Source organism: Ursus americanus, chromosome 14 (genome assembly GCF_024610735.1).
Source record: "Ursus americanus isolate L20-20 chromosome 14, mUrsAme1.1.p, whole genome shotgun sequence".
NCBI lineage: Eukaryota > Metazoa > Chordata > Mammalia > Carnivora > Ursidae > Ursus > Ursus americanus.
The window spans coordinates 42,999,692-43,024,906 of NC_142140.1; the positions used below are offsets into that span (position 1 = coordinate 42,999,692).

The window sequence follows — 25,215 nt, forward strand, 5'->3', positions numbered from 1 at the left end:
AGACAAAACCAGAAAAGAGGGAAATAGGGCCCCCACTAGAGTCAGAAGAAATTCTGTCCCTATGGGAGAAGCTCCCAGTCAGGCCTGGTACCCACTGGAGGAGAAGAGGGACTGAGGTGGATCCGGAGGATGCCCTCCCCAATTCTGTACTCGAACTCCCCCATGCTTCCCCACTCTGCCTCTGCTCCAGCCTGGCACCCCCACCCTGCCAGCCATCGCAGTCTCTGGCCTTGTAAGCTCCAGGCTCCAATCCATGAAACTCATCCAAACCCAGACCCTACATGAAGTCTTTCCTCTCAATTGCCCACACAGATAAGGGGAAGGGGGAAACCAACAACCAGGTTGCTGTGTGCCAGGGCACCAAACTGGCAAGGAAGTGCATAGGTGACCTCACTTCATTGTCACTGGTGTAAAACAAGCAATGGCAAAGAGACAGAGCAGAGCCTCACACCCACAGGGCTGCTCCTTCTAGCCCCAGTGACCACCCTGGGTCATAAGGCCCCCCCACAGCACCCAAGTTTGGGTAGCTGATCAGGGTCCCCAGCAGAGGGCCTGGAACATAGTCTGTTTATGCTCTGTGTGCAGTGTCAGGGTAGCTCACTCCGAAGCTGAGAGGCTGGAACTCTGCCAACCCTAGGTCCAGAACTAATAGTGCACACATGCCCTGCCCCTCTGGCTCCATGTCCCTCCAGCTCTGGTGGGGGATTCTTGGGGAGGGGGGGTGAGGGCGGCTGCATGCCTCCTCCACCACAGAAAGGCACAGCAGAGCTGGAGGGGACACGGGGGACCACGGCAGACGGTGCATCCAGCTCTGCACCCCACCCCCTGCCCTGCCTTGGGTGGAGCCTACTCCACAGCAAGGTGGTTGCCTTAGAGCCCACATGGGGCATTTGCTCCTGGGGAGGGCAGGTGCTGGTAAAGAGCAGCTCCTCCCTCCTCTCAGCATGAAGGACCAGTGTGCCCTGCACTTTATTTTTTAAACGATTTTGAGAGAGAGATAGCAAGCAGGGGAGAAGGGGTAGAGGGAGAAGCAGACTCCCCGCTGAGCAGAGAGCCCAATGCTGGGCTGCGGGATCATGACTGAGCCGAAGGCAGATGCTTAACTGACTGAACCACCCAGGCGCCCCCATGCCCCTGTACTTTATGGCTAGCGGCCACCACCCTGCAGGCACGAACCCAGGATAGGACACAAAGCTATAGGAAAAAAACAGCCTTGAGGAATGAAGCATGACCTACGATCTCTGCAAAAAAGCAGTCAGGAGGTACATTAGAATACTTTCTGAACAGCAGATGAAGAGGCTGGATTACTGCGATAACAAAGTAGGATCTGCTTCAAAATCCCTGGCCAGTAAGGGCAGAATGAAGGGAAAGACAACAGAGGTCCATTCGGGAACTGCCAGCCCACAAAGAGCAGCTCCCTCTTACTGAAGGGGGATCCTGTGCTGTCTGCTACATGCAGGCAGGGGCAGAATCTGACAGCAGCATGCCCACTGTAAAGATGAGGCTCCCAGGGCTGCAAGGCTGCCTAAGGCACATGATGCTACCCAGGAAGCAGGGCTAGAACCCAGGTGGCCTCAGCCCCTACCTCTCACTCTCTGCAAACAAAATGAAGCTGAGCAGAGCCTGCTCTAATACATCCTCAGACAGGGCTGGGCAGGCAGAGAGGTGGCAGCATGAAGCCCAGACCTTCCTCGCCCCAAGAAGGGAGGTTGCAGCCACACTAGAGGCTACACAGGCACAGCACAGAGCAACCCCAGAACAAAGGGGCCACCAAATCCTAGGTGGAATGATGACATGGGGCTTTGGGTCTGTGCAAATTGTAATCACCTCTACTAAAAGGTAAAGATTTTATTTTTTATTTGAGAGAGAGAGAGAGAGAGCGTGCGCGCACATGCAAGTTGGGGGGGGGGGGAGAATCCCTAGCAGAATCCACACTAAGCAAGGAGCCTGACATGAGGCTTGAACCCACAACCCCAAGATCACGACCTGAACCAAAATCAAGAGTCAGCCGCCCAGTAGCTGGGCTACACCCACCTGAGCCACCCAGGTGCCCCTACTTTAAGTAAAATGCCACTGTCTAACTGATCTGTGAACCTCAGGAGAAACCTGTTCTAAAACTACTCCAAAGGGGTGAATGATGAAGGAACCAGAATTTTTAAACAAGACTCAGGAGACAAACAGAAAGCACCTGGCACAAGTTGAGCACACAACACCAGTAAACGTCTCTTGATGATTAAAAAAAAAGTAAATAAACACAAGTCATGACGCCATAACCCTAAGGCATTATCATTAATACTATCTGTACTTGGAAATGTTATTTATACTACGTTGTTACTAACACACCAGCAGGAATACTACCAGTAACACTCCTGTTTCAGGCATGAGAAAAGTGCTAAGCGATACGTGCTTGGGAGAAGTGACCAGCCGATTCTCTGAAAAGTGGACCTGGGGTGCTCTTTTCAGAGCTCAGAAAAGAGTGAGCATGAGGAGGTGGGGGAAGAGGGTACTAAGTGTGGACTGCCCTCAGAGGGAGCATGGAGGGATAGGGGGAGATCCAATTTGTTCTAAAGGATCACCTGGCTGATCTGGGGACAGACTGGAGCAGGGGTGGTGGGGGAGCAGTCTTGGGAGGCTTCTGTATCTTGTGGCTCAGGATGGAAAGGTGACTGAGCAGAGAGGAGACATGACCAGACACTAAGTGTACTTTAGAGGATACGGACAACACAACATGCCAACAGCTGGATGGGAGGCAAGAAAGGATTGCTTTGTTTTGTTTATTTTTGCCTGAGCAACTGGAAAGATGGAATTGATTTCCTGAAATGGGGAAAGAGTAGATCTGTGAGAAGGCTGGGAGTGGGGTAGTTTGGACATGCTGAGCATGAGTCTACCAGACCCACGCAGGGAGGCTGAGGAGTGTCTGCTGACAGGTAGAGGCCTGCACATGGGGCAGCCACTGTCCTCAGTAGCACAGGGCACCCTTTCCTGTCAGGAAGAAAGAAGGGCCTGTGATGCATCCAATGCCAAGTTGGGTGACAATGAGATCCAGACACTGGCCTCATCTGGCACTAGCCAATCTCCACACTCAACACATAGGCCCTGCTGGGTGGGCAGCTCCATCAGGCCTTAGCTGGGCACCCAATGCCAGAGTGTCCCCGAGCAGATGCACAGTGCAGGTGGATGTTTGTGCCCTGGTGGTCCTGAGGCTGGGGCTGTGCGACTGTGCTGCCCCCCTGCACGGCCTCCTCCTTGTCTCCTGCCCAAACCCAGGAATCCCATTCATCCTCCCAACAGCCTGAGGAAGCTCAGGAAGATGCGTCCCAGACCTGTACACCCTCTACCCACCCTCTGGAGGCTCCCCACATTCTTGGGAGTCAAACCCAGGCACCCGAGGAGGGGCCAGGGAAGAGAACAGCTAAGCTGTACTCTGGTGCCAGCAGCCTCTGGCTGACAGGCACATGTATTCCCTTCCAGAACAGAGATCTCACTCTGTTCGAGTCCTGAGCCACTCCCTGATGCATCTCTCTGAGCAACAGTAGCAGAGATGCAGTGGCTGTGCTCTGGAAGGAACTCATACTAAAGATGCCAGTTCTCAAGTTTTAAACATCAAACCCTATTAAGGCCGAGTACAAGGGATGCGATTTAACTTGGGGAAAAGAAGGATGATTCCAACAGCCAGCTTCTACTATCAGACACAACAGAGAACAGAAGCCAGAGCTCAGGGAACTGGCTGAGGGAGCTTGTTACTCTTCGAGCCTCAGTTTCCCTATGCATACCTCACAAACATACTATGTGAAGAGACACACAGTGATGTTAGAAATAACTTGAATCTTGGGGCGCCTGGGTGGCACAGCGGTTAAGCGTCTGCCTTTGGCTCAGGGCGTGATCCCGGCGTTCTGGGATCGAGCCCCACATCAGGCTCCTCTGCTAGAAGCCTGCTTCTTCCTCTCCCACTCCCCCTGCCTGTGTTCCCTCTCTCGCTGGCTGTCTCTCTCTTTGTTGAATAAATAAATAAAATCTTAAAAAAAAAAAAAAAGAAATAACTTGAATCAGAAAATCAAATTGCAGAATAGTATAATACCATTCACATGGCTTAAAAAGGCTTTAATCTTCAGGAAAAAATACTGACAAAGCTTACTAAAATCAAAAGTGAAAGAAATTGGGCTAAAAGCCACAGCACCCATTTCTGAAGAAAAAATTAAGAAACTTTCACTTTCTGTATTAAACATTTCTGTATGAAGTTATTTTCCTAATGATGACTTCATATCAGTCTTATATTCAAAGAACACAAAGATAAAACGGAGAGCTAGATAAAGTTTAACATTCTAACATGCAGAAGCTGAAAACTGAAAGGACAAGTGTAGTGGGAGTAAGACAAGGGAAGAGGGCCCTTTGGAGGGAAGTGCTCTAGGCCAGAGGGAGGGTGTTTTGTAATATAGGGAATTCACAAGGCTGGCTCCTCCAACAGGCAGAACCAAAAATGTAAGACAAACATGCAACCTTCAGTGGACTGAGAGAGGATGCTGCTGCGACCTTCCCATCCATTATTAGCAAGCATCTATGCAGCTTAAGAGTCCACCCTCTGCATCACTAAAGAGAGACACTCAAGCTCTAAGCAATAAACCCAAACCCCTCAGCTCATTCCCATAGCCCACCTTCTACTTGGGCTACCAGCTGTGAATTGGCTGCCAGGCCACAGCATCAGTGTGGGCTCACTCTGAGGGAGCCCGAGTCTCACACAGTTACTCATGAGGGCTGCCCTAGGCAAAAATCCCTATACTACTCAGCAGCTTCATCTCTTTTGCCAGCTTGTCGCTAAACTCTTCCATGGCAGAAACTTTGTTTTCCCATTCACCTTCATATTCAGTGTGGAGAAAAATACAGGTTCAGTACATGCTACTGAGTTAAACCTACATTTCTGTAAATTAGCCTCATGAAATGTATGATTCCTGGGGTTTGTTCTATAGGTCAAAATGAAGGAAACAAGTACTTTCATTAAATACTCTGTGTCAGGGGCGCTTGAGTGGTTCAGTAGGTTAAGCGGCTGCTTTTGGCTCAGGTTGTGATCTCTGGGTCCTGGGATCAAGCCCCACGTCAGGCGCGCTGCTCCGCACCAGTCTGCTTCTGTTCTCTCTCCCTCTGCCCCCCGCCTTGCTCATGCTCTCTCTCTCAAATAAATAAAATCTTAAAAAAACAAAAACAAAAAACCCTCGGCTTTCAGAAAGTCCGAACGCAGAATGTACAGAGATAGAGTCTCAAAGACTGAGGCTGAGAGAGAAACAGGAATCTGGGGAGATGGTCTAGGCAGGAGAGGGCCACGCCACTGAGCAGGGAGGGGCTCAGGCAGAGGAAGGGAGCCACATGAGTCCTGTGCTGCAGGTTTCCTCAAAAGGAGAACTAAGTCTTACTCACTGACTGAAGCTGGGTTCTTAGCCCTTAGGGATCTGAAAACCCAAGATACTCCAAAAATACAGGTGTTTTCTCTCTTGTACGCCATCAAGAAGGCACTAGGTCCAGCTACCTGGCTAGGAGCTCCCTGGGCCTTCAAAGACCTAGAGACTAAGAGGATGCTAGGGAGACCCTCCCTGCAGTAGTCCTGTGACCAGGGTGGGGGTACACCCACACATGCTGGGGGTGATAGCTGCCACCACCACTCACTCAGCAACCTCTGCTTGTTGAAGATGAGCATGTCACCCAAGGTGGGGAAATCCAAGTCTAGGTAGGCGAAGAGTCTGGGCCTGAAACCCAGGTCCACCATTCCTCTTTCTACCTGGCACTCTCACCACAAGCTGACCACTGTGAACATTCCACTACATGGTCAAAGACCTTTTGTTAAATCATGTTTAAATGGTTTGTTTTCACATGGAGTAACAAGCACATGGTGGGGCTAAAATGATACATGCACTAGTAAGGAGGAAGATAAAACAGTCATCCTCAAATGAGAGGGAACTGTGCCTGAGGGAATTAAGATTTGCCCTGCCCAGGACCACGCCAGGGAGAATCCTGCAGCCAGAAGCTATGGGACCCCGTAGTCAGATGTCACCATCACCCACCAGGTAACAGGCTACATGACAGCTGGGCCTCAGTGTCAATGTTCCTGTATGTCCCTAGCCCTGGAAGAGAAGAGTGCCCGCCACACAGCAAACAGACGACAGACATCTGATGAATGAACAAATACAAGTTTTATGGAGAGGAGCTCCCAGTAGGGGAAAGGGGGCTGGTCCAGACACTTCAACCCCGTCTCAACACTGAGATCCTCGGATCGTGACCCAAGTTTATTGCTCCCCTATTGTTAACAGAAATGTGGGGTCTTCTTACTTTTATGGGCAAAACACCGAACACTGAGCATTCACCTCACATGGATCACCTCAGATGATCCTCATAATCACCTATGAGGTAAGTGCCATCATCTGCCCCCACCTTACAGGTGGGGAAACTGAGGTAGGTGGTAATCACACAGCAAATGCGTGAGATGTGCTGGGAACTAAAGCCCATGCTCCAGGCAGTCCCAACTGAAAGACCCCATTAACCACCCAGTCACTTGTGAGGTTTCCAAAGAATACTGGAATTCCTCACAAGGTCCAGATGAGATATTAAATGATTACAACTTTAAGTTGTTGAGTGAGATCAACCTTTTGCTGTTTGCTTTCTAAGTACAGTAAGTTCTGCTGGAGCACAACGTATACGCATTTCTAAAAACCATGGCATACTGCAAAATTGTGCAATAAAAACACAGGGCTACGGGAACAATGGGGTTAGGTACACAACACCCCAAAACTTCATCATGACATAAAAAAAGACAGGAACCCGATTTTTAAATGGTGGCATGTTAAACAGCCAACAAATACACAAATGCTACCTGAAGCCTGACCCCTTACCTGACGGAGACCTGGCATTTGCTGTGGCTGTTTTTTGAGTTACTATAATAACATGCTGGAATGAAGCTGTCTGACCCCAGGTGAAAATGGTATGGCCTAGAGGGGGCCTGGTGCATATATGAGGCGTGTGCATTTCCATTTTGTGTACTGTCAGGTGCTCTTTTAGCTGGGAGCAATTTTCTGGATTCACCTAGTGCAGGAGTTGGCAAACTTTTTCTTAAAGGGACATAGTAAATATTTTCAGCTCTGTGGGTCATTCTGTCTCTGTTCTGATTACTTGGCTCTGCAGCCGTTAATGGTATAGCCTCAAATGGGCATAGCTGTGTCCCAACCAAACTTTATTTACCAAAACAGACCACCAGCCTGTGAGCCATAGCCTCCCAACCTCTAACCTGAACCTGCCATTTCTCCTGGACAAAATCGTACATAACCACACACAACGTATGTGTCATGCTCCAACTGTGCCCTAATACATCAATAATGCTGGAACAAACCTGCTTTTCCAAAACAAGCATTATCAGAGAATTGACTACAGAGGAAAACAGGTTTCAAAAAAGGACTTGAACATGTAAATTCAATCTGAGCCCAGGACTCAAGGTTACCCCTTTTGACGAGTCAGAAGAAATTTAGTTTCAAAAAGTGCTGAATGCAGAGAGCTCACCAAAGGGTCAGCCTGTCTCACTACGCAGGTCAATTTTATACCATCCTAAAAGCCCTACACACTCTCAAGATAAATAGGTCCATCGTATAAGGAAATTACGTGCTATAAACTCAATTACTGCAGTGGCTGAAACCTTAACCCAGTTACAGAATCAAACAGCTTCTCAGCACTCATGCCTGAGCACCAGGCCAAAGCTCTAAGGAAAAGCACAGGAATGTGAAGGATATTGATGGACACAGGGGTAGGAGGGGATGGGCTGGGGTGAGCCCTTCTTGAAATAGGGATGTTTGAGCTGGGACACAAAGTGACTCGAGCATACTGGGGCTGATTTGCTGGAGGACCAGGGGTCCCTAGGGATGTCCTGCAGTAGGAAGGGAGCTGCAAGGCCCAACTTTTCTCCAGATAACCAGGACTTCCCTTCACCCTTGAGGGCTAGGAAGAAAGGGGTCATCTATGCCAGGGAAACTTCGAGAAGGGGGGTGGGGAGCACCCCTCCTGGGGACCAGGAGAATGCAGGTCCATACCACAGTGCTCTCAACTACCCCACTCTAGGGCAGGTCCTGGGCAGACAGGCAGCACTGTCATAGTCTTGCACCCTGTGTCCTGCCCCACAAAATGGATAGAGATCTACCTGCAATCATGATTTTCACTTGGTACATTCTGCCTGCAGCTGCAGCTCCATAGCCTACCCCAGCCTGGGGACAGCAAGAGAATCCCAGGAACCTTCCTGGGGACCTGTCAGGGGCTCAGACTCCACCCAGTCACCACCTTGGTCCTTCAATTCTGCTGACTTTTATGTGAACACTGGGCCTGACTGGTGGGCATATCACTTCACCCCCAACCTGGTAGTGTCCTATCAATCCCAAACTAGGGCTGCCTGGACCTGGGGTCTCAATGCAGGTTTTCTGAGCCTTCTGCTTTGTGTTAAAAGCAGTGAACACAGCTCACCAGGTGGATAACCACTTCATAAAAATGAGACACATGACCAAAAAATTCTTCTGTTGAAGGGGCTTAGTCACACTTTCAAAGGCTTCTCACAAGTTGGACAATCTCACTATCAACCTCCAATGGCCATGGTGCCTGGGCCCTGCGTTCTGGAGAGGCTAGGGCAGTGAGAAGAGAGGGAAAGGGACAAGAACACATAATGCCCCAGACCTGGGATCATTTGACCCCACTCAATGGACACCTTATTGGTAGGACATGGGAAAACTGGGGCACTGACAGATACCTCCCAACTCCCCAAGCTGCAGCACACCAAGCAACTTTGCACTACAAATATACATGAATGTGCACCCACACTCACGCATAGTCACAGACACAGGCACCCCCCCCACATGCACTCACACATGTGCACACAGAGTTTTTATCCCCTTCTCCTACTTCCAAATCTTGCTCCGTTATCTCAGAAAAGGTCTTTCTCTGTCCAATTCTGAGCAAAAGATCAGGATTTCTTAGGGGTGATCAGTGTCCATTCAACTTCTGATCCACCAGAGAGTGAGGTCTCCAAGGGACCAGTGACCCAGTGGTGCCTGCTATGCGCAGGGTAGGAGGAAGAGTAGCTCAGGGTCCCCACCTTCGTGGGAGCATAGACTTAATAAGGGCTGTGAAATGCATGTGCTAATCACCATTTTATTACAAGTCAACACCAGAAAAGGAGTTCACCCTGCTGGTGGAAAGGAAGAATCTAGAAATGCCTCATTTGAGCTGGCCCCCAAGGGCAAAACCTGGACTTGTAAAGATAGAGGAGGGAGGAGAAAATGCTAGAAAAGATGAAGTGGCAAAATATACAGGCGCGTGAAAACCCATCTCCAAGAAAAGTAAATGAAACCAAATAAAAAGAGATCAAAACGTTAAACAATTGTTTTTTAAATGGTATGAAATTGTGCAGAAGGAAAAGGAATCCTGTTAGACCACTTATATTCAGTGTGAGAGGCACTCAGTGATGGCAGGGCCTCCCATGGACTTCCCTGGGCACCAGGTACCCTCCAGGAGACCAGGGACTGTGGAGGTCAGGACCAACCATCAGCCTGTTAGAGTGAGAAGGGCTGGAACCTGTAATTGGATCCTAAAGGACAGGGTGGGAGGAAGCCCTAAGAGCTGTGAAATGGAAGAGTATGCTCCAAAAACACATACACATAACTTAAATCAAGTGCCTCCAGTCACTCCATCAAACGAATCAACCTGAGCACTGGCACTCTCTTCAGGGGACTTCTCTGCTCCCAGCCCCTACAAGTGGTCTCTACCTAACCCTTCTAGGAAAAGACACCATTTGTAAATGCAGTGCTCAGCTTGGACCAGGAGCCAAAAGAGAAGGTTAAGTTCAGGAGCATCCCAGCCTCCTCCTAACAGGGCACTTCAAATATCCCCAGTGTGTGCACACACTGCATTCCATCTGAAATGCTAATGACCCATCAAATATAAGCCTGTTACCACCAAGGGGGGTGGGGGGTCATCCAAGACAGGCCACGACATCGTCTATCTAGTTACCTCCAGTCCTTGGTTCAAGAACTATCCAGAGAAACAGGTTAAGACTTTTGAAAAGAGTAAAAAGAACTAGCACCTCTGTTTTTCACATTTACAAATAAACACACATTTCCAATCTGATTTTGTTAAAGTGGAGGACTTGTAAATGATGTTTCTGAATTAAAGCTTTTTGGGGACATATTTAACAAAGTTCACTTGGACAGCAGAAACTTTAACACACTTAAGTTGTGACCATCAGTTTTTTGTTTTTTTTTTAAGATTTTATTTATTAGACACAGAGTAAGAGAGCACAAGCACAGGGAGGGGCAGATGGAAAGGGAGAAGCAGGCTCCCCGCTGAGCAGGGAGCCCCAGGAACCCTGGGATCATGACCTAAGCCTAAGGCTGCAGCTTAACTGACTGAGCCACCAAGGTGTCTGATCATCAATATTTTGAAGACAAAACCTTAATGGTCCTCAGATTCCTAAACACAAATCCCACACAGACTGCACAGTAAAGAATACAGGACTCGTAGTAGTTTACGCCAGCACAGTGTGTGGGGAAAAAAGCAGATTTCGGGACAAGTCATCTCCAGAAAATAGACGGTCACGAGGCTGGCCGGCTGACAGTTCACCGGGCTGCTAAAACTCACCCCAGGGATGTGCAGCGCCAGGTCTGGGACATCAGGTCCTCAGACCTCAACCTCCCTCCCTGGAGTCATGGGAGAACGGTGGGCAGGGCGACTGAAGAAAGCACAGATCCTATCCTGGGACGACAGTGTAGGGAATATATTTTTATCTTCCCTTAAACACAGCCAATCTCCTGCAAACCTCTGAAAACAGGAAATAATGTGGATCACACAGATCCCCTTCAACTACATCTCCACCCTAGCCCCGTGCCTTGGCTTCTGAGCACCCCTTCCCAGACACATGAGATGAAAGCCGGTCTTCACCTCCAGTCACAGCACACAGTAGGAGAAAAGTGCACCTACACTGATCACATGTTAAGAGGCGGAAAGACTGGTAGCAAGTGTCTTTAAAACTACAGTAGCTCCTCCAGGCTCACACTGGAGATAAGGATTTGGCTTTTGGCTCTCAAAGTGCCCGGTGAGCACCGAACACCACCCACCTGGAAGTAGCTCCACATAAGCGTCTGAACTGCCAGCAGCCAGGGCCGTTGGGCCAAAGCCCAACCCTGCAGCCAGAAAGTAACAGATGCTGTTGCGGGAACACACAACATAGAAACAAAGGTACTGCCTGTGAAGGGGAATCTGAGCAATATTAAATGTCCACAGGGAAACAGTAACCAGGAGTCACCCCAGCGCTGGATGTCACTCTAAGGGCTAGTTGGTACATTTGCCTCCCATGAGGAAGGAATAGCCCTCTTTTCCTTCCCAGCTGCCTCCTGGGCCATGTGCCTCCATGGCCTACAAAGGGTTACACCTGCCATTTCCATGCCAGGTGCAGTGTGCCCATCGGGTGTCACATCACAAAATGGGAAGCCTTAACCCTTCAAGTGCCAACTCCCTTAGGGCCAACCCACAGCTCTAACCACCAGTTCCACTGAGGCCTGTGGCTGGAAATGGCAGGAAGGTTTTGCACAGACAAGTGCAGGAAGGACTAAAAAACTCACCTCCGTTCCAAAGAGGAGATATGAGGAGAAAGTGGGAGAACCCGGGGTGACTCTTTTGTCATTTTCATCGGGGCACCCAGCAATATGGTAACACCTGGAGGCCTTTCCTGGACTTCCTTTGTCAAGCTCCTCCCTGCACATATTCTGTGGTATCACAGCACACCAGCAAATGACCCAGGAGGATCAGAGCCAGCAGGGAAACTTACTTTTAGGACTAAGTTTCTGGTCTCAATAAAGCCCACAGTTGCTACCAATGAAAAGTTCTCTCGGCACTTTCTGCACAGCTGCGAGAGCTGAAGCAGAAATCCCACTTTTGCCTCTACCCGGTAAGTGGAAATCTTTCCTCGGGCAGGGAGTTGTTCAGATACCTACAACAATCACCAGGAAACAGCAAAACTGCGCTGGAGGGTATCACATTAAGTGGTCCTTTTGTAAAAGATTCTATTCAAGGTAAAAGCAAGGCCCTCCCCACAGCCTTAAGGTCAGGTCAGCCTCTCTGACCTTTTCTGGCAACCTGTGCCCCACTCTATCCTGACCCCATTCTCTTAGGCCACACTGACATTCTGGCTGCTCCTGATAGTCAAGCTCACTCCCACCCCAGGGCCTTTGCACTTCCTGCTCTCTCTGCCTGGAAGGCTCCTCCCCCAGGTCTCTGAACTACCCTCTTTTTCAGGTCTCAGCTGAGACAGCAAAATGACATTATCTCCCCTCCACATAACACCCTCCGTGGATTTTTAACCTCTTTCCCACTTCATCACCACTTAACATTCTATTTACTCATCTCTGTGTACCCTCCTAACCCCATCTCCCATAAGACAAGGAACACCTCTTTGTTCAGTGCTACCATCCTAGAGCCCAGGACAGAATAAATGCTCAACATATATGTGTTAAACATAAGAAAAAGTATTTTCAGAATTCCTAGCTATCACTCTCTCCCTTCCTGGTTAAATAAGCCAAAATGTTTTCATGCCAGTAAAAAAGATAAGGATCAAAACCAAAACCCTTACCTTTTAACAAAAATTAACTCAAAACAGGTCAAAGACCTAACTATTAAAAGCTAAACCTATAGGGGCGCCTGGGTGGTGCAGTCGTTAAGCGTCTGCCTTCGGCTCAGGGCGTGATCCTGGCGTTATGGGATCGAGCCCCACATCAGGCTCCTCCGCTAGGAGCCTGCTTCTTCTTATCCCACTCTCCCTGCTTGTGTTCCCTCTCTCGCTGGCTGTCTCTGTCAAATAAATAAATAAAATCTTAAAAAAAAAAAAAAAACTAAAACTAAACCTATAAACCTCTTAGAAAAAAAGGAAGGGTAAATCATGACCTTGGATTTGGTAACAGATTCTTAAATGTGAAACCAAAAGCACATTATCAACAGCAGGAAAAAAAAAAAAAAGGCAAACTGGACTTCATCAAAATTAAAATCTTTTTTTTTTTTTTGGATATTTTATTTATTTATTTGTCAGAGAGGGGAGAGAGCACAAGCAGGGTGAGGGGCTGAGGGAGAGGTAGGCTCTCCACTAAGCAAGGAGCCAGATGTGGGACTTGATTCCAGGACCCTGGGACCGTGACCTGAGCTGAAGGCAGATGCTTAACCGACTGAGCCACCCAGGCGTCCCCATCAAAACTAAAATCTAATGTGCAAAGGACACTATCAAGAGAGTGAGGGGGGTCTGGCTGGCTCAGTCAGAAGTGTTCGACTCTCAATCTCGGGATTGTAACTTCAAGCCCCACATTTGGTGTAGAGATTACTTAAAACCTTAAAAAAAGAGAGAGAATAACAACCCACAAAATGGGAGAAAATACTTGCAAATCATCTATCTGATAAGGGTCCAATGTATAGAACATATAAAGAACTCTGAACAATTAAACAACACATCCAATTCAAAAACAGGCAAAGGACTTGAAGAGACATTTCTCCAAAGGAGATATACAAATGGCCAATAAACACATGAAAAGATATTCAACAACATTTGTCATCAGGTAAATGGTAATCAAAACCACAATGAGATACTACATCATACCAATTAGGATGGCTATAATTAAAAAAAAAAAAAGGAAAAGGAAGAAAAAACATGTGTTGCCAAGGAGGTGGAGAAACTGGAACCCTCATACATTGCTGATGGGAACATAAAATGGCACAGCGATGTGAGTAACAGTCTGACAGTCTCTCAAAAAGTTAAATACAGCATTACCTTATGACCCAGCAATTCTACCGCTAGGTACATAAGCTAAGAGATGTGAAAACATATTCACACAAAAACTTATACAAAAATGTTAAAAGCAGGGGCGCCTGGGTGGCACAGCGGTTAAGCGTCTGCCTTCGGCTCAGGGCGTGATCTTGGCGTTCTGGGATCGAGCCCCACGTCAGGCTCTTCCGCTGTGAGCCTGCTTCTTCCTCTCCCCCTCCCCCTGCTTGTGTTCCCTCTCTCGCTGGCTGTCTCTCTCTGTCAAATAAATAAATAAAATCTTTAAAAAAAAAAAATGTTAAAAGCAGCACTACTCACAACAGTCAACAAACAGAATCAACCCAAATGTCCATCAACAGATGAACGATGAACAAAATTATATATCCGTACAATGAAATATTATTCACTCGTAAAAAGGAATGAAGTTCTGATTCATGTCACAATGTGGATGAACAGTGAAAATACTATGCTGAGTGACAGAAGCCACATAAAAAAGGTCACACAGAATCAAAAATGATTCCATTTATATGAAATGCCCAGAACAGGCAAATCCATGGAGACAGAAAGTAGATTAGTGGTTGCTAGGGCCCTGAAGTGAACAGAGGTAGAGGAGTGGGGAGTGACTGCTAATGGGTACGGGCTTCTTTTGGGGATAAAAACATTCTGGAATTTGACAGAGATGATCATACAATATTGTGAGTGTATTAAATGCCAACTTTATTTATTTTTTTTAAAAGACTTTATTTATTTATTTGACAGAGACAACCAGCGAGAGAGGGAACACAAGCAGGGGGAGTGGGAGAGGAAGAAGCAGGCTCCTAGCGGAGGAGCCTGACGTGGGACTCGATCCCATAACGCCAGGATCATGCCCTGAGCCGAAGGCAGACACGCTTAACGACTGCTCCACCCAGGCGCCCCTAAATGCCAACTTTAAAATGGCTAAAATGGTGAATTTTAGGTTCTGTGAATCAACCATCCAGTTCTCACAGCGACTGAAGTCACAACAAACCCACCACACAAGTGGCAACTAAGAACTGCCTCCAAGCAAAGGAGCTAATGCCTGGGAGCAGGGCCACGTGGGCAAAGATCAATTTAGCAATGGGAAGCCAAGGCAAAAGAGGGCAAGGTCTCAGATAATTGGGACCACACAAACCACCACCAGCAGAACACGATTTAAGTCAGGTTCATTACAGACTTTACACTCCCTAAAACCAAAACAACACACGCTACGGTTTTATATTAATACACTTCTGGGAATGTGCCACCCACCTCAGTCACAGAGGTGTTTTACTCGTTCGTCCAAATACCTGCTTAGTTTCTACCAGGAACCAGGGGGCTGACTGGACCCCATGACAGGCCTCCCCTCCCAGGAAACTCTGGGAAGATACACAAGGAGGTAGGCAGGTAGGTGGACAATGGACACCAGGCCGAGAGACACAGAATGAGGTCCCTAGACCACACACAGGATCAAACCATCTATTTTATCCACTCTCAACTAGCTATGGCTACTATGGAGAGATGACACCAATGAGGTGAGACTGGTCTCTAATCAAAAATATATTATGTCAGAAAACAAAGTATGGGATATCACAGAGTCAAAGTATTGAGGTGAAGAAGCACATGCAGTGGTAAAATGAGCTCCAAGTACTGGGGAGGGAGGCCAGAGGCTCAGGGAAAGGAAGGTGCCATCAGGATCACAGTGCATCAGGTAGAAACCAGAATGCCTGGTTCACCTCAGTTTCCTCCCCTGTGAAATGGGAACAATACCCACTTTATCACTAATGCTCTCTGAAGGCTCTTTGAAATAGCTGTGAGTATTATTATTACAGAAAGTAACAATGCTGTAATCAGAGGCTTTTCCACCTGACAGGCCACCAGCTACAGCCCCTCACAACAATTCCAGAATCTCTGAAGGTTTTCTGCTTGAATTTAAACTAACCACAAGTGGCCACCACTCTCACTTTTGTAAAAAGCTGTCTCCCCTGCCCTGGGTGACATGTTATAAAGCTCCCTGAGGGAATGCCTGAGTTAAGTCCATTTTTCCAATCTTCGATTATGGAAAACTGCAAACATACCCACAGAGGTAGCAAGAAGGGCATGACTCACAGTGCACATGCACCACCCAGGTTGCAGGTCTTCCACGCTCGGCCTTCCCCCACACCCTACTAGCTCCTATGAAGCAAATCCTACACAGCATTCATTTTATGAATGAACTGGCCAGCATTTATCTCTACAACACAAACAAACCACAATCCCATGAGCTGACCTCCAACAATTTAACAAGCATTTTTTTTTTTAAGATTTTATTTATTTTTTTGAGAGAGAGAGAGAGACAGCCAGCGAGAGAGGGAACACAAGCAGGGGGAGTGGGAGAGGAAGAAGCAGGCTCCTAGAAGAGGAGCCTGATGCGGGGCTCGATCCCAGAATGCCAGGATCACGCCCTGAGCCGAAGGCAGACGCTTAACGACTGAGCCACCCAGGCGCCCCTTAACAAGCATTTCTTAATCTTTGTCAGTCACACTTGGTTGAAATCTATGGGTGCCCCCTCAACCTTTCCTTTCAACCATACATTTATTTATCCTGTTTCCCACAGTCGGGTTTGCTGGTGGCATCCCTGTGGTATAACGCAACATGCCCCTGATTTACTGTAAACTAGATTTTGAGGCCCAACCAAGCACACATCACTCCAGAAATACGCACACCCTTCTTGAGGGCAGGCAGCCATGGAAGATTACTGTCTAGACTCACCATTTCATTAGGTGTCTGAAAACTTAAAAGCTTGTAATTCCATCATTTCATTTTAATTAGCCAGAATATGTTAATGGCTGCACTGTCCACTAGCCACATGTGGCTACTGAAATAGACTAAAATTAAATAAAATGAAAATTTGACTTCTTCAAATTATTCCAGGTGCCACACTGGACACAGTGAGGGTACAGGGAGTTCCAGGAAGTTCTGTAGGGCAGCACTGACCTGTGAGGGAAACTTGCTCTCACCCACTATTTTGTTCCTTGACAGTTCAGTCCACGGAAAAGAGAAAGGATAAATGCTAGTTTCTATTTACCAGTTTTCAAAATGAATGGGTTCCCTAGCACCCTGCAAAGAGGACCAGCGAGTTTCTTCCTTTTAAGCACCAACATAAACGAACCAGTGGATTTTTAAAACATCTGATGCTCCAACTTGGGAATCCGTTTTTATTCAGACTCATCTGTCAAGCTCTTGGTAGTCTTACACAATCAGGACATTCCCAACGCAGATTTAGAATTAAAACGTTTTAATTTAAGTGCTTTGATTTTATACTTGTATTTTTCTTTGATGCTGAAAATTCTGACTCTTAAAGACATCAACTACTTGTTTTCTCCTACAATATAGTTGTCCCCACTTATCCACAATTTCAGTTACCTGCAGTTGGTCAATCATGGTCCAGGAGCAGATGATCCTCTGGCATACCAACAGAAGTCAACAGCAGCCTAATGCTATGTCGCAATGCCTACGTCATTCACCTCACTTCATCTCATCATACAGGCATCTTATCATCTCACATCATCACAAGAAGGGTGAGTACAGTACTAAGATATTTTGAGAGCAAGAGATCACATTCATACAACTTTTATTTTAGTATAGCTATAACAGTTCTATTATTATTAGTTATTGTTGTTAATCTCTTACTGTCCCTTGCTTTTAAATTAAACTTTGTAAGTATACATGTATAGGAAAAATCATACTATATATAGGGTTTGATACTATCTGCATTTTCAGGCATCCCATGATGGTCCTGGAAAGTGTCCTTGTAGGGAAGAAGGTACTACTGTATATAACAGTAAGACTATTGGTATTATTAACCTAAAACCAAAAATAATTCCTAAAAATAGTTAATGATTTTTAAAAAAGAAGTTTTTGCCCTTATGGCATATTACTAAAACATTTACAGTCTACTCTGCTTAAAAGTCTAGCGAAGGAAATCCTCTCTGAAACGTTAAGTCACCAACTTGAGTCACGACTGACATATACCTAGATTCATATTCATTTCCTTTTGCTTCTGGTTTTTAGGGGTCACTTCTCTCCCCCCTCCTCACAATATCTGCCATACTCGTGTTTATAATTATGTAAAACACCCATCTGGTGCTACAGAGAAAAGAAAGCCAGGGACATCTCCTGATAACCCTGTCTCCTCTCAGCCCTCCTCCCAAAAATGACCATGTTGTTCATTTATGGTTTAGATTTCCTATACTTAAAAATAAAATACAAGCAAACATACACACATACATCCATGTCCCCCCACCTTCCCTTGGATAGGTAAGTGCACTATTATCTATTTATCCTCCACCTTGTTTTTTCCACTTCTGATTTCACCCTAGAATTCCTGTTACCATCACATGAGGACGTCTCCTTCTTTCCTTCAGGGGCTTGACGCCACCCCACCAGGAGATCCACCCCCACCCGTCTCCAGCCCCAACTGACAAACATCTAAGTCATTTCCAGCTTCGCTACTTCAGAATGTTGTAATGAACATCCTTGTCACAATTTTTATTTTTGACAGTGTATCTTTGTGATACATTTCTAGAAGTGGAATTTCTGGAGCAAAGGGTAAGCCAATCTCTCTCTGAGGAGTTGTGAACCTCCAAAAGCAACATATGGCAGTGGCTGATTTCCACCAACAGATTGGTATCCACCTCTGGGGACGAAAGGTCAGAAATGTTGTTTTGGGGAAGCTCCAATGATCATTGTTCTTAGTATCAGAAAGACCTGAGCATCTTCCATACTTTGGTTAGGACCATCTGCATTCACTTTCTCTGTGAACTGTTTTTCTGTAAGTCACACCCATTTTTAATCCTTAGAACCCAACATAAGGCTAGTCATTCTGCACATGAGCAGTGTGTACTTGAACAAATATGGTTCCTGACAAGCAAAATTCAAGGGGCAGATGCCACATCCATTAGCCCAAGCAGGCAGCCTGACCCAAGATGTGCACACCTCAACTGTGTACAGGGTGGAGCGCTGTGTGGGGGCTATGTGTGTGCTTCAGGGCTCGCCAGGAGCCAGCCTTCCTCCTGCCCTGCTCCTCTTCTGTGCCCACTGAATCCTGGGTGGCAGAAATGGGGAGACCCTAGAGACCCTAGATGACCACAGGCCATGGTACAACTGAAAGTGGGTGCAGGCTGGTATTAACCAGAGAAAACCCAAAATCAATTTGCTGAGGTAACTTACACAACACTACAAAAAGTACAAGCTGACATATTTATAAATCTTAAAAAATAATTATTCAAGGGTGTTTTTGCTTGTTTGGCATTAGTCATCACATGCCATAACTGTTCACAGACTGTCCCTTTCCTATCAAGCCCCTTCATGTACTGGATGGGGAGAGGCAAGGCCAGAAAGAATACTTAGGATGACTTCCAGGAGTTTAAACCCCCAACCGTCCACTTCTAATGCTATGGCTGTGTCTTCCCTGTTAGCCCTGTGACAGGGAAGGAAGAGGTTTGTTTGTTTGTTTCATTCATTCATTCATTCATTCATTCAGCAATTACTCACTACCTCTGAGTTAACAAAGAACCAGGCAGAGGGGGGCGCACCCACCCTAGAACCTCAGAGAACCCTAGGCCAGGCCACTGCCTTCAGATAAGAAAGTAAGCTACAAGACAAGGGCAGTCATTAACCCCACGGGGCTGGGGTTCAAGTGAGACCTTTTTCAGATGTAAAATTCCTTGATTTTTAAATGCTAATGTCTAAAGATAGCCTGTCAACAGCCAAGTGCCAGGCCCACCCTCTGTGGATGTCCCACTATGCCACCAGCACCAAGTAACAAGCCACTAGGACCAGGTATCAAACATCAACACTGATGATCCAATCCTCATTTAGCTCTAGGAAACCAGCACAGACTTTAGGTCACTTCTTGTCTCCAGAGAACTCTGGGGGCCTCAGGTAGGGGTGGGCTATGTAAAATGGTACAGCTGCCACGACAACAGTCTGGCAGGTCCTCCAAATGTTCAACAGTTACCATATGACCCAGCAATTCCACTCCTAGGTATATACCCAAAGGAACAAAACATGCATCCACACATATTGTGTACACAAATGTTCATAGCAGCACTATTCACAATTGCCAAAAGGTGGAAATACCCAAATTTATCCCGGATGAATGAATAAGTGGTCCATCCATGTGATGGAATTATTACTCAGCCATAAAAGTGTATGAAGCACTGAATCATGCTACAATGTGGATGAACCTCAAAAACTATGCTGAGAGAGCCAGACACACAAGGTTATATATTGTATGACTCTGTTGATATGTAACGTCCAGGACAGGCAAATGCATAGAGACAGAAAGCAGGTTAGTGGGAGAGGGGTAAGAAGGAGTGACAGCTAATGAGGATGGAGTTTCTTTTTGGGGTGATAAGTGCTCTGGAACTAGACAGAGGTGATGGTTGCACAACTCTTAAATTTAAAAAAAAAAATCACTGAATTGTATACTATAAATGGGTGAAATGTACAGTAGACAAATTCTGCATGGTAAACAAATTATATCTTGATTGTTAAGAAAAATTTTTAAAGCTGGGCTCCCTGCTCAGCAGGGAGTCTGCTGCTCCCTCTGCCCCCCACCCAACTCATAATTGCACTTGCTCGCTCTCTCTCTCTCAAATAAATAAAATTTAAAAAAAAAAATTTTAAAGCACTGGTAAAGCTTGTTTGTTAGAAGAACATTCTGGAAATGTTTTCCCACTAACAGCATTACTTGACCATGCTCATGTTGTTTTGTTTTGTTTGCTATATGCAAATAAAAGCCAAAACTTCACAAAACCAATCCCAACTCTAGTCAAGAAGCGGGCAAATCCAGGCAGCTGGTTCTCATCCCATGCAGCGATGGCACTGTTAGAGGGGCATGCACCCCTCAGCAAGTCACCTGCTGGCTGGCCTGGAAAAGGAAGCAGCTCACCCAACCAAGGAAGTTTCCCGCCAACCTGCCTTCAAGTTCTAACTCTTAGTTCTACAATCTTCTCCAGACAGACAGTCCTGGGCCAAAACATGGCTGGCCACACCCTGCTGGTAACAAGACAAAGATCCCAACCAGGTGTCAAGATCTGTCCTGCTGGGTTCTGACAGCCCTTGAGAATCCACTTGAGAGCCCTAAGCAGGGTGAGGCCGGCTCAGTTTCCTCACAGGCGTGAGTCGGGGGTCAGGGCAACCAGCTCCAAGCACCAGTGCCAGACCCTGTGGCACAGACAGTGGTCAGGGAAAAATTCTACTCATTTTGGTCAGTGTTGGGAAATCACAAAAATGGCCAGAGGGCAAAAGCCACCTGGCCACAATTATCCTCTGCTCCTGATACTCCGAGGAAGGTTTATTCTATTTAGGCCTGGGCTTTTCAAGTGAGTGAACCCTGAGACAGGAAGGGAGAGTAAATGGCCTCACTGGAAGCAACAGGCAGGGCCTGGGTGATCCCGTGGTGACAGCCCAGTACACAACCCTGGAGGAACTTGCATCCCTCCATTTCCTCTAGGATGGCGGCTATAAGCTTCTGAAGCAGTGCTCAGTTTCAAATGTCCAAGGAGCTGAATGAGGCTCGCTGGGCAAGTCAAGAGCCTTCATTCCACAGATACCAGACCCCAAACACTCACCTGGCTTCTGTGCATGGGATGCTGGTCCTACCAGCTGGCCATGGCGGCAGCTACGTCAAAAGGCAACTTGTGTCAACGTGCTGACCAACCTAAAGTAAAGGACAGAAAAAGAAACACTGAGTTTCCAAGGAAAGTTTCCGGAATATATGGACAATTTTTAGTATCTCCCATCCCTGGAATTACATAGCAAAATTTTAGATTTCAACCACATCTCTGCCTCTGCTACTTTACACCGGGGGGGGGGGGGTAGGCTGAGGAAATAAATTTCTATTACTCTCTGACCTATGACCCTGTACAGTGCTAACCAATAAACCCTAGCATCCCAGATACTGACTTCAGCAATATGGACAGAGACATGAGGTGGTAATAAGCAGCTACATGCTGACATACTGAATATACAGAAAATGGTTAAACGTTTTTGTTATAACAGTAATAACATTAATACGAGAAATAGTAATATCTAGAATTTAATAGGTGCTCAGTAGCGAGTTCCAGTTACTATGCTAAAACTCCCTATCTCTTTGACTCCCCAGAACAATCTTGGTGTTACGCAATCATCCCCATTTTACAGATAAGGAATCTGATGTGTCCAATATTCAGGAATTTGCCCAGAGTTACCCAGGTCTCCCTCTACAGACATGACCTCTTTGCTCCCCGGTCCAGGCTCCCTGGCAAACAATCCACCATTCCAGGCCGTTGTAGGGTTTGCCCTCAAGAAGCTGAGGGTGCAAAGTGCCTGGAGCCTGGCAGACCTTACCTCCATAAGGCAACTCGAAGTTTTACTCTGGGGATCATTTCCACAGGGATTACAAAACTGCCCAGGGAGGAAGGAGCTGTCTGTTTTACAGACAGGAAAATTAAGGATCAAGAATGTTCAGAACTCTCCTAAGGTCACAGAAGACAGTGTGGCCCTAGGACTTCCCCCCTCCTTTGTGACATCAAAGATGCAGGGCTCCACCCACAGAGGCTAAACCTAGAGAACCAGCCAAATCCCTGACTCCTAGGCAATGCTGTCAGTTGTAGCTTGCCGAATATTGTCAGTATCACCTCTGTTGTCATTCTTTGCGCCCACATGACTACCAGGAGCTTGGCTCTGATATGAAACCTTTATTTTTAAACTGGGTTCACAGCAATTCACAGTTCATGGATAGTGAGAAACACTCCCACAGGAGAACTTGCAAAATAAGCAAATATCGTGAACTTTATGGAAAGACCTTTGGGCACTGAGGAGCACATGGCATCCTCCTCAGTGAGGCCCAGGGCCAGCTGCAGCCACCACCAGGGCTAGTTCCTGGGGAGCGGGGGCATTTTCTGCCACTCTTTTTTGGCCCCATTCAGGCCAGAAAACACAGTTTTCTAGTTCTTTCATATCTCCTGAGCCATGGCCTCACTCTGGCATGGAGGGGAAAAAGCCCAGAAGCAGCTTTCCGAACACCTACCCTCTTCAGGAACAAGGTCAATACAAGTCAGCAGTATTTCCATACACAGATTTTTAAAAATTCATTTACAATAGCATAAACATGAAATACTTAAATCTTAACAAAATTAAATTTAACCTTTTTTATTTATTTTCGAGAGAGGGGGTGTGTGCGTGAGCGTGTGCACACACGGAGGGGAGGGGCAGAGGGAGAGGAGAGAGAGAGAATCCTCAAGCAGACTCCCCATTGAGCAAGGAGCCCGACATGGGGCTCCATCCCCGGACCCTGAGATCATGACCTGAGTGGAAATCAAGAGTCGGACGCTTAACTGACTGAGCCACCCAGGAGCCCCAGGATAAATTTAATTTTTAAAAAGATGTTCAAGGACAACCCTCTTGGGTCACCTCCCTCCTCAGGAACTTTGTGCTATCACTTTGATGTCACTCAAAAAACTTTGCTTCGATGCCCACCAAAAAAAAAAAAAAAAAAAAAGATATTCTAGACCCATAAACTGGAACTACAATAAGACGTCACTGAAAGAAAACCCAAATGAAGATATGCCTTGTCCCTGAGTAAGGAGGTCTCAATTCTCCCCCAAATTGATCCACAGATTGAATGCAGACCCAATAAAAAATTACCAGAATTTTTTTTTTTTTTTAGAAAAAACAATCTGACTCTAAAATTTACACAGAAATGCTAAGGACCTAGAATAGTGAAAACAACTGAAAAAGAGGAACAAATTTGGAGGACCTGCCCTACCCGATTTCAAGACTTACCATAAAGCTACAGTAACCAAGGGGCACCTTGATTTTGGCTCAGGTCATGATCTCAGGGTTATGAGATCAAGCCCCGCAATGGGCTCTGCACTGAACATAGAGAATGCTTAAGATTCACTCTCCCTATGCCCCTCCCTCCTCCCCGTAAAAAAAAAAAAAAAAAAGCTACAGTAACCAAGACAGTGTGAAAAAGTGGAGAGATGTATGAACAGAATACACCCATGCACCTGTGGACAACTGATTTTCAACAAAGATCCAATATCCCACTCTGCAAGCCTACAAGACACACTGGACAACTTCCTGGACAGTTAACCCTGCAAGGAAGAAGGCCATCTTAATGTGTTATCACAACACATATCCTGCATCATAGGACAGAACGCAATGTGCACGATATTTTAACATAAATTCCCACTTTCACACTCAACCATGGCTTTCCCCATCTCAGCTCATGGCAAACCCAGTCTTTCAGCTGCTCAGATTAAAAGCTGGAGTTGCCCTCTTCGTAAGACTACCCCACTATCCAGTCCATCAGGAAAAGCTATTGGTTCTGCCATAAAACACATCTGAAGTCCAACAGCTTCTCATACCTCCGCTGGCCACACGTATTTGGTGTTTACTCAGAGTGAAGCCCTATCATCTCCTGGCCCCAGAGTCCTGCCCTGCGCCCACCTGCTCATCCTTCCCCAGCCTAGCTGGCTTCCCCCGTCACGCCTCCAACACACCAGGCACCCTCCCACCTTGGGGTCTTTTTATGTTTTAAACAAAATCCCAGATACTTTATCACTTTAACAATCACTTCTTCAACTGCCATCCCAAATTGAAAATGACCTTTGAAAACATAACTGTCGTATAATAATCCCTAAATGTCAGCAAATGTCCAGTTCATATTCAGCTTCACACAATTTCTCAGGAATGTCTTTATGGTCTATTCTAACAGCAGCCGCTGCACTGTTTGTACTACACCTGCTCCCTCAGCCTTGATCACTCTCACCCCCTAGATGGCAGATCCTTCCATGTCCATGCCCCCCCCCCCCCCGGCCAAGTCACTGCTCAAAATGTCTCCTTTGCAGAGGCCCACCCTGCTTCTTCTCTCCCACAGGCCTGGCCTCTCTGCGTACTCCATATTATGCAGCTACTGTCTAAGGACGTTCTCACCTAATAAGAACATAGAGGCCACAAGGAAAGGGGTGTCTCCTCTGCCTGATGCGTGATTTTATTTCAAGCACCTAAAACAGTGTCGGACACACACCAGGTGCTTGATAAACATTTACGGCATGAATGGGTGGGGATGATTTAACGTTGAAAGAGAAGGAACCTATCTGAGGATCCCACAGCAGCAGTCCCTCTATACGAATAGTGTGAAATTCACAAAGGAGCGGAAACCAAGCAGAGATCACTTAGCACCATCAGAACTAGGAGCATTTCTCTAAAATAAACTGTAGTTGCTTTTTACTGATACATCTGGACTGTTCTGCCATCCACCCGCACTGGCTGGGTTTAGAGAGCTTTTACTGTTTTTATTTCCAACCCATACATTTAAAACAGTATCAAGTAACCCTTAAGTACACAATTACCAACTCATAAGAGACTCT

General features: G+C 46.6%; 1 protein-coding gene across 7 annotated transcripts in view; it reads right to left on the reverse strand.

Annotated features, from left to right (window-relative positions):
* GATAD2A (GATA zinc finger domain containing 2A) overlaps nucleotides 1-25,215 on the reverse strand; it is a 100,049-nt gene that overhangs the window by 39,853 nt on the left and 34,981 nt on the right. For all 7 annotated transcript variants that reach the window (XM_045778862.2, XM_045778865.2, XM_087867132.1 and 4 more), the window contains one exon: nucleotides 21,430-21,518. In XM_045778862.2, the coding sequence (XP_045634818.2) occupies nucleotides 21,430-21,444 (15 nt within the window). In that variant the 5' untranslated portion in view covers nucleotides 21,445-21,518. Of the gene's footprint in view, nucleotides 1-21,429; nucleotides 21,519-25,215 lie in introns of those variants that run through there.